General features: G+C 32.7%; 1 protein-coding gene across 1 annotated transcript; it reads left to right on the top strand.

Moving 5' to 3' along the window:
- The first annotated feature begins 7,144 nt into the window (after window positions 1-7,144).
- LOC134697925 (uncharacterized) lies at window positions 7,145-17,344 on the top strand. The gene is made up of 5 exons (XM_063560211.1): window positions 7,145-7,269; window positions 11,390-11,410; window positions 11,886-12,113; window positions 13,766-14,215; window positions 17,223-17,344. Exons 1-5 carry the CDS (start codon window positions 7,248-7,250, stop codon window positions 17,342-17,344), a joined length of 843 nt encoding a protein of 280 aa, XP_063416281.1. The 5' UTR covers window positions 7,145-7,247.
- The last annotated feature ends 479 nt before the right edge of the window (window positions 17,345-17,823 follow it).

The raw sequence follows: 17,823 nt of genomic DNA on the forward strand, positions 1-17,823 counted from the left end.
TATTGGTAATTACGATTATATCAAACAAGGCAAATGCCATCGAATTATGATTATCACTCCGACATCAATTTTCTAAACGCTTAGACAATTAAAGTGGACCGTTTCGATTAAAATATGATGGTATTGGCATAGAAAAACTTGCAGCTGAGTAACTCTTGAGAGCAACGTACATATAGAGGTTTCATTTCAGAAAAAAAAAAAAATTGTAAATATTTTACCAATTTCTGCCGTCGCCAAAATTGGATCGTCGTAATTACAGTAACTGTTACGATTATCAATTTAACACCAGTATAAAATAGACAAAAAGTATGGATACTGTTAAAACACGCATTTTACGGTTTTCAATATTCATCAAGAAACAGTCTCTGAATCAATCTAATTCAAATATAGGACTCTGATTTCGTTATAATTGCCTGTAATGCATTTCAACACTGCTGAGGGTATGGCTATACGTACATGCATGCTACATTGACAAGTGACCATTAATTTGACCATTATTTCTTGTTTTCTCTGTGCAGTAGAGCTTACTCAATCATAACCGGCAGTTATACAATTATACTGACTCGTGAGTAGCGACGCAAATATCAACATCACGCTAGCAATAAAAAAAATATGATGGAAATTCAGGTTTTTTTTCACAATTATTCCAATTGTCACGACAAGAACAACCGATATTTGATAATATTCTTATTTTTTTTTAACACAAATTGTTTTGTGTCAGGACAGTTAAGTGACATGTTTATAAGGTAATGTAAAAACAGTACTTTTAGTATCGTTATGTAACATATATAAAAACAAGTAAATATCATTCCTAATGACAATACAAAATAGTATTTTATCTTAAGCTAGGTTCACACTGCCAATCAGACCAACTCAATCAATCTCGATCAAGACAAATTAAGCGATCGTAAGACTGGTCTGACTCAATCAACAAGAATGTTCTGGGTGGTCTACCTTGGTCGTCATCGATCTGACTTTCTACCCGAGAATTTTTGACATGTCAAAACATTCGAGTAAGTATCGAGAAGCCTGTCACTCGAGAAGTGATCGAGAATTCGTCGAGTAGTGGTTGAATTGATCGGGAAAGGATCGTGAAGAGATCGAGTATGGTCGGATTACAAATAGTTTACGGAGCAGTACTCGATCATTTCAATATTTGCTCGACTAATGTCCGATCATTTCCCGATAAACGACAACCTGTACGAAATATGCTCCAGATTAACTCGACTAATGTCCGATCGCTTTATGATCACTGCGACCAACTCGACCAGTACCCGATCTCTACGCGACCACACTGAACCACTCTTCGATCTATACTCGGTCATACATGAGTATACATGACTGCTGCACGATTCCTTTCAGGTGTGTGCATATCTGACTCTCGTAATTTTGCTTCCGTAAACATATATTGTCACTATTTATTCTTAAATGAACACAAATCCTCCATGTACATTACGCATCTGTACTTTTGCAAGGAGGTGGATAATTTTAAAAGAGAAAACAAAGATACCAAAGGAACAATTAAACTCAAAGGTCGAAAACAAAACGACACAGCCATAGCGAAAAACGAAAGTCGACGACAAGACAAACATAACTCTATATAACACAACATAAGATGCTAAAAACTTAGCAACACGAAACCCAATAAATCCTGGGATGACCTCAGGTGTTTTGGAAGGGACGTAGATCATGCATTTTTCCCCCGAGGATTTTCATATATGAAAGTAATTAAAATTACTTATTAGACAGCTGATGACTAATTAAGCCTTTTCGCGTATGTCTTATGGCTTCTAACCAGTTCAGAATAATTAAATTCTCGAGTTGTTCTCAGAAATTTTGCAATTGTCCTAAATAGAAAATACCCTTGTCTATTCCAAAAAAGATATTTTTCATTATAAGGTTTCGACTTTAAGTTAATAACGAAACTTCATAAATTATAAAAGATAAACTAAGTTTAAACATATTTATTTCTAGTGGATTGGGAAACAGGTTTTGCAACTCATATTAATCCCTTTCCACTTTGCGGATGCGAGTGATGCCTTGTAGCGGCATTCGCCTACTCTTTTTTCGAAATCTACAAGGGTGTCTTTAACGTGCAAGAGGTGTGACTCTCTCTTAACACGGGTCAGCCATTTATCGTCCCCTTCCGACGGACTATCATAGTTTCCTCAAGACCATACTCGCTAATGGTGTCAAGGGAGACCCGAACATTGAGTTCTTGAAATTGTCATCCCGAACGGGAATCTAACCTGGAACCTTTGTGATAGTAGTCCGATAAACTTAAACTTAGCATAAGGCTTTTACATATAAGTTGCCACATATGTAATATGATGGACACATCAACCTTTAAAGATAGGTCCCTTTTATAAATATGCATTGGCCATGCAATTTAACATATCTGCTAAATACTTAGGATGTCTGCTAAGTACTTATCTTTCCCATAGAATGGTTTATAAATTTTAAAGCTAAAAGCATTTAGTTACTTTAACGTTTACTCATTCTCCTAGGTATGTTCTGTTACAAAGATTAAGATTTATGTCCAGGTGCACATATTACAGTCATATCCGGATTCATCATGATTATAGGATGTTGGAAATAGCGTTTGTCAAATTCAATATCAAATGCATAGATCCTAGTTCTACAAGAATAATATATGTGTGTGTAATGGCTGAGATATACAATGATTGATCTATAATTCATTATTGGTCTTCAACACCACTTTTATCATTATTTCCTATGTTTTGGCGAAGAAAGCTAAAGCACCTGGAGAAAATTGTTGTCATTCAGCAGGAAAACTGTCAAACATATACTTTTGGAGTCGAACCAAGCTTCGAACTCTGAAATCAGCAATGACGCAATAAATAGTACTTATGAAAGAAGCTGCTTTCTCACTTGATCCAGTTTTCGTTTTGATAGATAGTTTTGTTTTTTATATATCAAATTGAATATCGCAAGAGGTATTCAAAAGAGTTTAAGAAATAAAACAGTAGCCGAGTGCATAGTTCGTTTAAAAACATTTTTGTCGTTGAGTGTATGTCTCGCTGAATGAAAAAACAAACTTGCAAATATATGGCTTACATTCAAACCAAGCTCATATCTTTTGGTTATTGATGTTGTCAGGTTGCTGTTTCATTGACGTTTACCCTATATTTTCATATTGATGCACAAGACACACATTTATATATTACAACATAATATAAAGTTAAGGTGTTATGTCATGCGTAGATAAGTGAAAATAAGCAAAAGAGACTCAAAGAACTAAATAGAAAAAGACGAAATGTTTAAAAATTATTTGTTTGGTCACTTGTAGTCGGTTGTTTATGAAACTGTTCCTGTTATTTTTATGTAGTTACGCTATATATATATTACTGTGTTTAAAAAAATCTATAATCATGGGCTAAAAGTATTATTTATGTTATTTCTTAAATAGTGAACTATATGATATTTTTATTATGGTTTTAATTATACATGTATCAGTGGGCTGTGGGACTACGTGTCAAAGTTGTATGAAGGGCAACTCGGCCTATTCAAGCAGTGACTTTTCGCATGTGTCTTGTGGATTCATTTCATTTCTAACCAGTTTCGAATAATTAAATTCTCGAGAACATCATCTTTTCAAGTTTTGTTTCATTTTACAAACTGTGTACCTCAAATGTTTTAACTGAAAAAAATATATCTGTAAAATCTTCGCAGAACACACCTCGGGTTGTTATGTTTGCTCAAAGAGATCTAGAGATCTGCCTCCTGTTTGTCTTTCATTTAATCAATCCTGACACCCCTCGATGTGTTCTACGACAAGAAAAGCCCTTAAAATATGCATTATCTATAACATAATGTCCTCAACTGATCTTGAGTTAAATATATTTAATATTTGACAGAAATACTTCATTGAGTTATGTAATACATCTGCTTCATTAATTGTTTCCGTTTTATTAGAATTGTCAACCAATATTATTTTTTTCTCTAAGGTTACATGTAAGTTTCAAAATAAGTTTCTGATATAATTTGATGACGACTATTCTTTTGGTTAAAACATTTTACCCCCACCTTCTAAAATTAAATATTTAAATAGAGCTAATGTTCAGCCTTGACAGGTTATCTAGAGAAAGCTACTGCACAAATTTTAATAAATTAGATAATTGTGCTAGAACGTATACAATCCAAACCGATGTAGCATATATTTATCATCGGTCGTAATGTGATGTTGAGGGAGACAACAAGAACAGCTATTAGGTATATGTCAAGTATATAACACTTCATCTCGGAAATTATCCAAACAAAAATGTACACCAATAGGTCGCAACACGAGCTGCATTTGCAGTATTTCAAAAAGTAAAATCACAAAAATACTGAACTCAGAGGAAAATCAATACGGAAAGTCCATAATCACATGACAAAATCAAATAACAAAACGCATCAAAAACGAATAGACAAGAACTGTCATATTCCTGACTTGGTACAGGCATATTCAAATGTAGAAAATGGTGGATTAAACCTGGTTCTATAGCGCTAACCCTCTCTCTTTAATAACAGTCTCATCAAATTCCGTTATATTTACATGATGCGTTAAATAAACAGTCAAAATTAATAAAATAGTCAAAATATGGGTACATCAGTCATCATCGCATAACAATTTTAAAAGGGACAATTTAACAGAACACAAAAACATCTATCTACGAACACATGGATTGACTTGAGTGTCTGACGTCATAAAATTTGTATACGTCACATAAAGTTTCTGCATGAAGTCATTTCTGCGAAGATTTTGTTTTTCCAGTTCAACTCGGTAGAACTGTTTTTGGTGAATGAAAACTAATGTATCCCCTGTAGAAGTCACTCTTAATACAAAAAAAATGTCATTGTAAGTATGAATATGTGATTCATGCTTGGAAATATGCACTGTTTTAAATATATTTAACATTTTATGAAACAAGAGGTTAGGGCATGAGGGACATAACATATGTTTAACATAATTGGTCGTGTTTTGGTATATTTTTCAGAGTATAAGGTTTATAGTGGGTCTCTTAACATTGTATATAAGGAGCACGAAACCCAGCAAAACATATAATGGTATACACCCAAAGGTGCTGTAAGGCTGACTGAAAATATACATATATATACATGTATGATTTAGAGGTAGAAATATGAAACTATGTCAAGCTATTTATGTACCATTAATTGTATGTAGGGGACAGCACTTGTCCCCACGATGAACTAGAAAGAGCAGTTAAGATTAAATATTGTTTAGGGGTTTGGTTCTGAACCATTTTTAGATACGTCTAAACAGCAACATCAATATATAAGGGGGCGGGAAATAAGCCCCAGAAAAAAAACACCTTAGCTGCACTGCAAAGGAATTGCCCGTGCAGGGGCTTTTAAATTGCTTATTACCACTTCATTTCAACTACGGTGGATAGTTGTCTCTTAAGCAACCATTGCACATCTCTTCATTTTCATATCGACATGGCAAGAAAGAAAATGTTTTGTTTTTGGCTGACATATAGAATTATATATTTGATCTTCATTTTTATTTGACCTTGAAGGTCAAATAAGGTCATCATCTACATTGTATGATACATGTACAAAACACATCAAAGTGAGGAATAAATTCAACTTTACCGCCAATAACTAAGATCCAATCAAAACAAGTTCAATTTCAACCACTATGAATATGTACATGTATGAGTAATATGATTACTCAATACGTAAATTATATACTAAATCCAATTTTATATCAAAGATAAATATTGTTTAGTAAAAATACTTTCCAGTGAAACAAATAAACTGAGATTCGATGAGTTTGATAAATAGATTTTTTCGCTAAATTGACGAACCATAGTGGCCTCCGGCTGTTGTCTACTCTATGGTCTGGTTGTTGTCGCTTTGACACATTCCCCATTTACATTCTCAATCAATTTTATCAAGAAAATCTCTCTCCTACATATTGTTGTGGTTTTTTTTTCTACATTGGCTAGAGGTTTAGGAGAACTTTTAGGGTTAAGATCTCAAAAACATGATTAACTCCGCCGTATTTTTGCACATGTCCTAAGTCAGGAACCTTTGACCATTGTTAGTATTGTATGATTTTTAATTTAAGTTTCTTGTGTATATTTCGGAGTTTACTATAAGGTCCTTTATTACTGAATTTCATGTAGTATACAATTTTGTTTAGAGGCCAACTGAAGCATGCGTCTGGGTGCGGAAGTTTATCGCTGCACTGGTGGCCTTCGGCTGTTGTCTGTTCTCTGGTCGGGTTGTTGTCTTTTTTACAAATGCCTCATTTCCATTCTTAATTTTATTGTGCCTAAAACCCCACACTGAATGGTTTCAATCTCCCAGTGCCGTCTACTGTGGTTAAAATTAAGCCTAAACTCTTACCATCAAGTACATTACTCTTTCTACTCACTAAAATGTAATGGCGGATTTTTTTTAATATCTAAATCAGATAATCATAAATATTAGAGATTACAGACAAGGTTTTCGGTGGTATTCAATTGTAAACCGACGAGGAGGATTTTCTGACAATTTCCATGAGAAAACTTAAAGTACTCTACTTATTTTCGAAAAAGTGTTTTTCCTTCTGTTTTGTGTGTGTGTGTTTTTATGGAGATAAAAGATGGGTTTTTAATTTAGCGCTTGCTGATTCACATTTCTTGTCTATACAAGGTCCTGTTTTGTTGAATTGTCATCAGAATACCATCACATTGTACACTACACATTGAATCAATACATTTTACATATTTGGTGATTTTGAAGTTGAAGATAAGATAGTTGGATTTATATGATGTCGAATTAGGATGGGTTTGGTCTGAAATATGAGGACTGCTATTAGTATACCAGACTGACAATGTGTCGGACTTAAAAGAGTGTCAGATTACGGACAATGTCATGACTGACTGTAAAGAAATATTCACCCCTTTTCATCTGTTTCTTATCTGTATATTACATAACCGTTTGTTACATTTATATTTTTTATCTATGTTCGTTTGAATGAAGTTGTTATCAAGAAGCAACACAAAAATGAGATTATAGTGGGCTTGCACACACATTTTATTACTACTATATTTAGGTGATTATAAATGTAACATATTTTATACATGTACAGTAAATATGCATACCAAAGATAAAATCGAATGTTTTTAAGATAACATGCAATACATTACACGTAGTACGGTTTATAACATTTGTATTGATTAAAAATGGTGGACATCAATTGCATAGTGTATGTCGGATCTTTCCAGTAAAAGATGAGCTCTCGACGACGTAAAGGTAGAGTATTCCATTATTAATTAGTTGTTCACTTCTAAGTATTGTTTTTGTGTATTTGATTAGCTGTGTTACGTGTCATCGCACACATTCTATTTGTATTAATTTTCAAATTTAATCTTGCTATACGTATAACTGAGAGGCCCTGATTATTTGACTAACCTAGGCCTACGTAAAAGTACTTTTTAACATTCATGAAATATTTGCCACTGGGGCGTTTATTATTAATTGATCTATATATAGATAATTAGAGCACATTAAAGGGTTTATGAGTGAGGCACACCCAAGTCCCTATAGCCAGCAGACACATTCCAAGTTTGCTTTCTAAATCTTCGCGTTGGTCTGATTATATACAGTTAAGTAAGAGACAGAGACGGTTTAATTTTCAAACACCCAAGTTGCCCGTTTTTTCCACGAGTGATTCTTTTAAGTTTTAGTTTTCTTTTGTTACCAGTTTATACTGTTTGAACTATGTATATATTATATCCTTCATTTTAAACGTGTGTTTGCATTGGTGTTGGTGATCATCTATTTGTAGATTGGCTGTAGTCTCGTGGACATTAATACTATATACTGTATACCTATAGTAGTTACCCAAAACTGTTTTTAAGGGTGTGTTTGTGTGTGTGTTAATTGTCCCCTACCCATGGAATTGACTGAATTTTACATATTTGCTCTTTTTAACATCATCTCTAAAGCCTAAAGGCGCCACTAATTGATACACAATTATTAGGTTGATTAAAACAGATTAACGACGTGTAAAATAATTATCCAAAATCAATTGCGTATATAGCATTACCTGGAGATAGATTTAGATTCAATATTTTATTAAAGTCTCACCACATACAATTACAAATATGTACACAATAAAATATTCATAAATATAACTAGTTGGGGAAAACTATGACAACGACCATTCATTTCATGGGGGAGCTATACTTTTTGCTCCGTTTCACATTTGATTCCTGAGATTGAAGGATCACTAGAAACTAGAAGAATATTGCAAGAGTCACATTACTTTTTTTATCACTTTTATTTTAACATTAATAGAAGAAAATCTTCATCGCAAAATTTTACGGACGCCATCACTTGTTGATAAACCGTTAATAACCGTTAATTATATGTAAGGAATATTCGTTTAACAGATGGTAGCTGATACGTTCCTAATGTCGTAAAAACAATCCCTTTTCACGAAAGTGGCATACCGAATTGCTTTTTTTATTATAGATTTTTTACTATTCTAACCGAGTGTGTAAAAAAATGAGCCACACGACGGTTTCCCATGTGTAGTATTATCCGATTTACCCTTCCGGAGCAACTGTGACCACTATCAGTTATTGTAAGGTGGGTGTTGCTCAGTCTGTAGTTTTCTATGTTGTATTGTGTGTGTAATGGTACAAATGTACGTAGAATCATATTCAAAACAGTGTGGTCCTGGCCATTGATTGACGACCTAAATTATCCCATTGATCACTGGGACAGATAAGTTGAACGTTTGTCGGTAACAATCACTGCTCACTATGTACTTGTTAAAGACACTGAATCTGTGGGGTCACCAAAGGTTTTCAACACCTAAATAAAGCAATTTGAAAAACGAATCCGGAATAATACGATGTGTTGATTTATATCAACAATATAAATCAAAACATAAAGGTTATTCCTGAGTAATTTTTTGAATAATTTTATTATTAAAGGCGTTAAGAACCTTTGGTGACCCCACAGTTTAAATTCTATGATAAGTAAAAAGTCAGCAATGGTTGTTACAGACAAACGTTCACCTAATCTGTCCCAGTCAATGGGATAATTTAGGTCGTCAATCAATGACCAGGACCACACTGTTTTGAATATGATTCTATGTGTGTCTGTTCGTTTTTTTAGCCAATGCGTTTTCAATTTATTCAAGACTAATGAGTCCCTTTATAATCTTTTATATCTCTTTTGTATATACAAACATCAGTGTTATCGTCATTACTGACTTTTCTTTATCGAGAAACTTCAGATCCCTGCATACACTTTCATAAGATATTACAAAAAAGGCCGAAAGGAGGCAATTTTTTTTTTTTTTTTTTATCTTGATTTTGCTTCCTATTTTTTGGGGGTGGGAGTGGGGTAGCGGTGGGGGGAGGGGGGTTGTGTTGTAGGGTTGAGTTTGTCATCGACCCATCTGTATTAATTTCTATATATTATCTTTCGCCCCTCTTATAAACATGTCTATCCACATATGGATTGATGAAGGCTACACACTCTTGCATCTTTCTTGCTTATTACCCTCATTCCTAGAAGGTTAATGTTCTCCTTCTTTTTTAAGATAATGTATTCAATAAAACGTGAATAAAACATACAAATGATTTCGAGGAAAAGTATCCGAAAATGAAAGAAGATTATTTTCAGAAAATGATATTATGTTATGAGTTGCAGTTGGTACTTTTATGTATTAAACATACCCGTACCGTTATCTGTCTAATTGATACAATCTAGACTAAGTTTATATAGATTAGACCGTTGGTTTTCCCGTTTGAATGGTTTTACACTAGTAATTTTGGGGCCCTTTATAGCTTGTTGTTCGGTGTGAGCCAAGGCTCCGTGTTGAAGGCCGTACTTTAACCTATAATGGTTTAATTTTTAAATTGTTATTTGGATGGAGAGTTGTCTCATTGGCACTCACACCACATCTTCCTATATCTAAGTAAATATTACGTGTTTTTATACATATAAATAATAATGTTATCTTTGCTGTAATGTTACTGTTATGTATTTGACCATGAGCTCGCGTCAGTATCAAAACAATCATTTTAATAATAAATGTACCCGTTTTGTTTAATATTACTTTTATTGTACTTTCCTGACAAGGAAAATAAACATTTAAATAAAATGAAAATTTTAGTGGAAACATTATGCTGAAAAATAAATACCATTTGAAGTTTGTAAATAATCAAATTTGAGATAAACTAATTCGGCCCAAGATTATCTAAAACACATATTGTAAGGTAGGTAATATTTTGAACGACTGCAGAAAAAAAGTTGTATAATATATATATAATGGTGTACAACTTGTCCTGAACTTACATGAAATATTTGCCACTGGACAGTCAGCAACCATCAACCATTCAATTAATTAATCGTAAAAAGGGGATTATTTTCTTCAGAGGAAACGTATTTTCGTCTTCAAATCAAACTGACTACCTTTTTGGTGTGTCTTATAGGTCCAATTGTCATCTTTAGATGATAATGATTATGTCATACTCAATACGATCGGTATGAATATATATGACGAATATAGTGCATGACCTTGTTAAAATGAGCAGTACACTCATGAAAGTAAACTTTTTTACAAGCCGTTACAAGAAACTTAATAAAAAAACATTGCCAAAAGGTGTCTACATTGTACTAGAGGCCTATACATACAGTAGAGATCACTTCTAACCTCTCATTAGAACTGTCAGTATAATCTGTCATAGAACTGTTCTAACCTGTCCTAGATTAGTTCTAGCAAGAACTGTCACAATCAGTTCTAGGTAGAACTGTCAGGATCAGTTCTAGGTAGAGCTGTCAGAATCAGTTCTAGGTAGAACTGTCAGCAGAACTGACTAAATCAGTCAGGACTGTAGAACAGTTCTAAAGGACGTCACTGCAGTAAGCGAACTACAATGTATGAATTTAGAAGGAGGAAATCAGTTTTTTTAATTACTTTACTATATGTAATAGCAGATTTTTCTATATTTTTACTGATCAAAAGTTACATGTACAAATATTGAAGTGGATAGAAGGTTATCCAACTCATCGGAGAAATATTTAAATAAAAAAGCAATTGTAGGTCAAACGAACAAAAAACTACAAGATATAAATAAAAAAAAAGCATGTGGACTTCTGACTTCCTGCGAATGGACAGAGTGTCAAATAAATTCACAACCACTTGCATCCATTTTATTTATGTTTGCTGCTCTGGGAGAAACACACAAACTTCAGGCAGGTCTACATGAATACATGTACATCAATACTAAATTTGACGATATGATACGTATTTATATAAATGTATAAATTTCTGATATTGATATATTTTGTTTTAAATTTTCAATTTTTATGCTTTATTTTAATAGAATTATGTAATTTGAATTTCTTTCAGCACGAAGACGGAATAAGTCAAGTGAGTTTTCATATAGTTACTATTCATATTAGAGTTAGACCCGTTTACACTGGCAAAAACGATCGAGCTTTACTGAGATCGATCTTTGGTCTAATTTAAACGGGAAAGATTGATCTTCAATCTTTTATTTTACGATAATTGGGGAATATCCGTAGACGAAAAAATCTGGCAAAACTAATAAATAACTAAAACATTCAATATAAATGTAATATGTGGATCGATGAAACCTCGTTTTCCTCCTAACAAATTTTCTTTAAGCAGCAGTGCATATCTTGTCGATTTCGCGTATGAACGTAAGACATTTTCCCGCATTTACCAAATACATGTATATTTAAAACTGTCTGCTAGATACAGATTAAGCTGTTGTATTTTTTTTAAAACACATTCTTATTTCTAAAAGTCATATTCAAAATGTTTTAAAAAGGGCACTGATTGATTTTTTATATACATATCTAGTATTTACTTTTCTTTGAAGGTGAACAATCCCGGAATTTTCTAGATTTTTCTACACATGAATCGGTACCATCATATGACGGAAGGATTTTGGTTGTTGGAGCATATGAAGCAGGTAAAACAAGTTTGGTGATGAATCTTATTGGCGAAGAAATTCCAACTGAACGACAAAGCACTGATGGTATAGATGTCCACTTTGGAAAGTTACTATTTGAAATGAAGACACAGATGTTTTTAAAAAAGAAAACTGGTATACATATTTAACTTTTGTTTTGTTACCTAGATAGGTATGCATTTGTTGCAACGGAGGCTTATTGCATTAAGTTTACTTTACACCTGTGCATAGGTACTGTTTTGTTTTAAATATGTAGTACTTTTCAGTAAGTTGTATTTCGACTAGGTCCGATAAGGTGGTGATACATCTTATAAAGTCTATACAAATTATATTTGCAAAGATTTCCGCTCAAGCTGATGCTAAGGACCGTCTTATACTTGCAGTACTGTGAGAGTTTTTTTGCTCTGTGTTGAACACTTCATTGTTGTGACTTTTAAATGAAGAGCAGCAATAACAGGTATGTTCCTTTGCTGTTTGTGGTTTTTTTTGTGCATGCACTCATTTTGCGTCATGGATATCTTTGTTTTTGGACTTGAACAGACTTTGACCGTTTTTGTTTTAAGCGAAGCTAATTTAAGAAGTGGTCGCATGCATTATTTATTTAAATTCTTATAGACAAACAATATGGAATTTTCACTAAATAAATGCATTGTATTGGGAATTTGGACGAAACATTTTGAGTGATGATTTACTAATAATTATGAACCATTCAACCAACATTTCGTGTCAGGTGAATTTTAACAGGAATCAAGTCTTTAGAATTAAAAATTCATGCTGTTATTGACTTTATACTGCAATCTAGAAAAAAACATTGTGAAAAACAAACCTTTCAAAAGGCCTCATATTTGGCGGGGAAACATACAGCACAATGAAATTTACACTACCTTGTTTAAATCAATCAGTCGTGAAACGAAATCGTTTGAGTATGTACTAAAATACTAACAATAGAAATATAACATAATGATTTATAGGCTTTTCGTTCATTTTTTTTATATAAATAAAGCCGTTAGTTTTCTCGTTTGACTTGTTTTACGTTGTCTTATCGGGACCTTTTGTAGCTGACTATGTGGTATGGGCTTTGCTCATTTGTTGAAGGCCGTACGGTTATCTATATATGTTAATGTCTGTGTCATTTTGGTCTCTTGTTGACAATTGTCTCATTGGCAATCATACCACATCTTCTTTTTTTTTTTCCATATTTTAACGATAGATAATAACAAGTGAAATATGTTTTCCAGCAATTGTAAAAGAAATAAGTTTGAGTCGCTCCACGCTTCGTTGCATACATTGGACACAAGGACAGGTTGAAGCGGTCGTCATGAATATTGAAATATATATCCAGCTATACTATTTTAATATGTATAAGGAAAATTGATAAAGGGTCTGTGACTGTATTTGAAAATGGAATAAACAGTCAACGCATTTTGACTGTTCAAATAGAACAAGTGCAGTATGATTAAAATAAAACACACCCACTGACAACAAGATAATTCTAAATATACACAGTTCCCATTTGTTCGCGTTAACCAATCATATTCCATGAAAGTTTTGACACGTTATTATGAATAATAAAATTCTACCTCCAGTCAATAGGGAATTTAACACTACCATAGATGTTTTGCTACTAAGTGTTGCTTCCCGGACAATGTAATAAGAAAATGTGTGTAGACCCCTGTTTTTTTTCTGTAAGTTCAAAATTATAGTATGAGATAAAACAGACATGTGACCGAAAAGGGTTGACTAAAAGTTAGTTAACTCCTTTACAATTCGTCGTCTGGCTTTTGCAGATCTTCACAGTTTTCCAAAGGCTGTATACCAGAAAGTGTTAGCTTGTCTTGAAACTGTCCACAAAGCTAAAGCAAGCAAGCAATCAAAAAAGTCAAATCAGGATTTTCTTCAAGAAGACCAATGTTTATTTGATGCAAATCAGATATTACATCCAGCGTTTCCGTATTTGATGCCTGGATTTCCTGGTATAGATCCAGCTTTTATAAACCTCTTTCAAAGTGACTTTCTTACAAAAATTAACGAAAAACTTAGGACCTTTAAATCAGATGCTCCTCCATTTAGTCGAGAAGTGATTCCCATACCAATTCTAGATTTTGCAGGACAATTTGTGTATTATACAACGCACCAGGCATTTATTACATCGCATGGGACATATGTAGTGGTATTCAATGGCAGCAAGAGTTTAAGTGATAGGTTGACGGGAGATGGAAAAGAATCAACAGTTCTTGGTAAGGTTATGTCTCACTCTAAGACTTATTTCAGATGTGTTTGAGCTTTTGATTTTGCCATTTGATTAGGGACTTTCCGTTTGAATTTTCCTCGGATTTCAGTATTTTTGTAATTTCACTTTTTTTTCTAGTTAACAAACCGCAAATGGTAACACACATTATCAACGTTTGGTAAAGTCATGATCAATATTCCTGATTTACACAAAAAAAATCTGGAAAGCCGTTAAAGAATTTCTCCTTTTTTATCCGAATATTCGGCTTGAATATTACCTGTCAAAATGTATTTAAGACAGACAGCTAGATACCATAACATACTACGTATACACAAGCCAGAGTCTGAGCTTGATTTGCTATATGATATAAAAACTAAACTGACGAAAAAAGGTCATATATTCAAAATCATAAAATGCAAAAAATACATTTTGCAAATAAAACATTTGACATAAAAATTCATATTTAATATGAAATAATAATACATAATTACTACGAAATTACATCAACTAATATCATGTCAATTGAATAAATGACAAAGAATAGCAAAGGTGGGGGAAAAAACCTGCCCCGTAAATAAACATACATACATATCTACTTCAAAAGATATAATAAAGGGCGGTATGTGGGTGGGAATTTTGAACAAATTGTTTGATAAGAATCACAAGTTAACACATCAAATACTGATGATAAAAGGAAGTGACCACAATGCACTTACACGTGAACTCTTGCTGACCCGCAATGCCATTGACCAATAAGAAAGATGATATCCGTCATGCATTGGACATAAAAGAAATTTCTCTGCACGTGAAAACAAGTTATCTAATTTCAACAATTTATCGTTTAATTAAGTAGGACACTCTGACCCTTTGACCAGACTAGAGACATTAGTACATTTACAGTAATAATAGCTTACTCTTTTATTTAAGTCGGTTTGTAATAACCAATTAAACAGAATTATCTTCTTTGCTGTCTTAAATTATTTTATTCCGCTTAATTTTCAATTAGCAAATAAAACTGGTTTTGAGACAGACAGCTAGATACCATAACATACTACGTATACACAAGCCAGAGTCTGAGCTTGATTTGCTATATGATATAAAAACTAAACTGACGAAAAAAGGTCATTTATTCAAAATCATAAAATGCAAAAAATACATTTTGCAAATAAAACATTTGACATAAAAATTCATATTTAATATGAAATAATAATACATAATTACTACGAAATTACATCAACTAATATCATGTCAATTGAATAAATGACAAAGAATACCAAAGGTGGGGAGAAAAACCTGCCACAAATCCACTCTTTGGCTGAAAGAGTGGATGTGAAATCCACTCTAAGGCTAAAAAAGTGGATCCCCCCCCCCCCCCCCCCAATCCGTTCTGCTAATATTATGATGCTGTAAAGGATGAAGTAACTTGTAAAATTACAATCAGGTTAATCATCAGATAAATGGTAAATAATTACATTTTGATCGCAAACGCATAGTGTCGCCACCCACATGAAAATCAAATTGACCCAATATCTCTTTGACAAAGAAATGAATTTGACCAACTGCTCATGTTTGGCATACATCTAAATAGTGAGTTTTATCCGAATAAAAGGATGGTTAAAAAAAATAACTCTACGTTTGTTCAAAATGTAAGCATAGAATATAAAAGTATAGTTCGATTTTACCTGAAATAGCTAAAATGAAATAACTCCAGTCCAAAATTAATCCACATATAATTTTGAACAAATTGTTTGATAAGAATCACAAGTTAACACATCAAATACTGATGATAAAAGGAAGTGACCACAATGCACTTACACGTGAACTCGTGCTGACCCACAATGCCATTGACCAATAAGAAAGATGATATCCGGTCATGCATTGGACATAAAAGAAATTTCTCTGCACGTGAAAACAAGTTATCTAATTTCAACAATTTATCGTTTAATTAAGTAGGACACTCTGACCCTTTGACCAGACTAGAGACATTAGTACATTTACAGTAATAATAGCTTACTCTTTTATTTAAGTCGGTTTGTAATAACCAATTAAACAGAATTATCTTCTCTGCTGTCTTAAATTATTTTATTCCGCTTAATTTTCAATTAGCAAATAAAACTGGTTATCGATACAAGTTTAAAGGGTCACTATCTACGAAATGTATGAAACAACTAATATATTATTGTTTTGGCTCAATCAGTAATGAAACACAAGTAGTGAAATAATACTTAATTTTTAGTAGCCAAGGTTCAATTTTGTCAAAATAAGCGAAAAAAACATTATAAACATTTATTTTTTATCTGCAATATGAAATTAAATAGACCTACAATAATTGAAGTAAATAATTCGACCTCATTTAATCCGTATTCATGTGAACTTTAATTTAACCCCTTAGCTTGAGATGGATAACACGTAAATTGTATGTGTAAAGTTATTTAAAGGAATAGAATGTCAATGATTGAAAGTGAAACACAGTTAAATCATTTGATTGCCTGATTTAATCAACAAATAAACATTATAATACAGGTAAAACGATGATAAACATTTATTTTTTATCTGCAATATGAAATTAAATAGAGCTAGAATAATTCAACAGCACGTGTTTGCTTAATCTATTTATATCTATTGTTATGATTACATCGCTTATATGGTCATCGAATGACTATAGAGGTCAACTGGATAAATAATAAGATGGCATCTAGATTCAAAAACACACGAAACGAAGCTACGTGTTTTCATGCCTGTGTATTGGTTATTGTTTTATTTATACTGTTAATAGTTTGGATAAATGTTTAACATTGTTATAAATCAAATACGATAATTTAATTAGAATCGGTAAACATATATTGGCAGCTTGTGCCCCTTTAAGACCTATATTCCGTTACGTCTCGGTATTTTTTCATATATTTTATTTAAACATTTGTTTTCCCTTATTTTAGGTATACAAAGGTGCTTAAAATGTTATGAGCATGTATGTCTCATTTAAATGGAATTGTAATACTTTCATATGTTTTTAGACAATATCAAACACTGGGTTTCATCTATTCTTGCATACAGTTCTACAGATACAAACGAGTATCCGAAGATTGTATTTGTCGCTACACACAAAGATTTAGTCAGACCTGTACGTATTTATTAGTTCAAGGAATCAGTAAGTGTGCAGAAAACAGACTCGAGCAAAATTAAATATTTGGTATTTGTTAAAACAATCTCAATAATGCAACGTTCTTTTTTTTCTTTTTTATAATATAGAGTTACACAGATTTAGGTAACACATGTGACCGAATGTGTATTGCTACTTTACATTCCAGGATGGCGGTATACAGTTATTCTTAAGTTGAGATCACTTCAATCTCCTTTTAGAACTGTCAGAATAATCTGTCACAGAACTGTTATAAACTGTTCTAGAACAGTTCTACCCTAGAGTGTTAACAAGATCACATGATTGTCAAAAAACAACTTCATTGTGTCATTTAATGGCAATACAGTTTATATATACTATGTACACAATGTATATTATGGATTTGATTTAAGAGAAATCATTCAACATTTATTCTAGGATTTTTCTTTGTTTTGCTTGTAGTTATTTTTGCCAACTTTGTCAGTTGCAATTTGCAG

The sequence above is a fragment of the Mytilus trossulus genome, chromosome 14 (assembly GCF_036588685.1).
Source record: "Mytilus trossulus isolate FHL-02 chromosome 14, PNRI_Mtr1.1.1.hap1, whole genome shotgun sequence".
NCBI lineage: Eukaryota > Metazoa > Mollusca > Bivalvia > Mytilida > Mytilidae > Mytilus > Mytilus trossulus.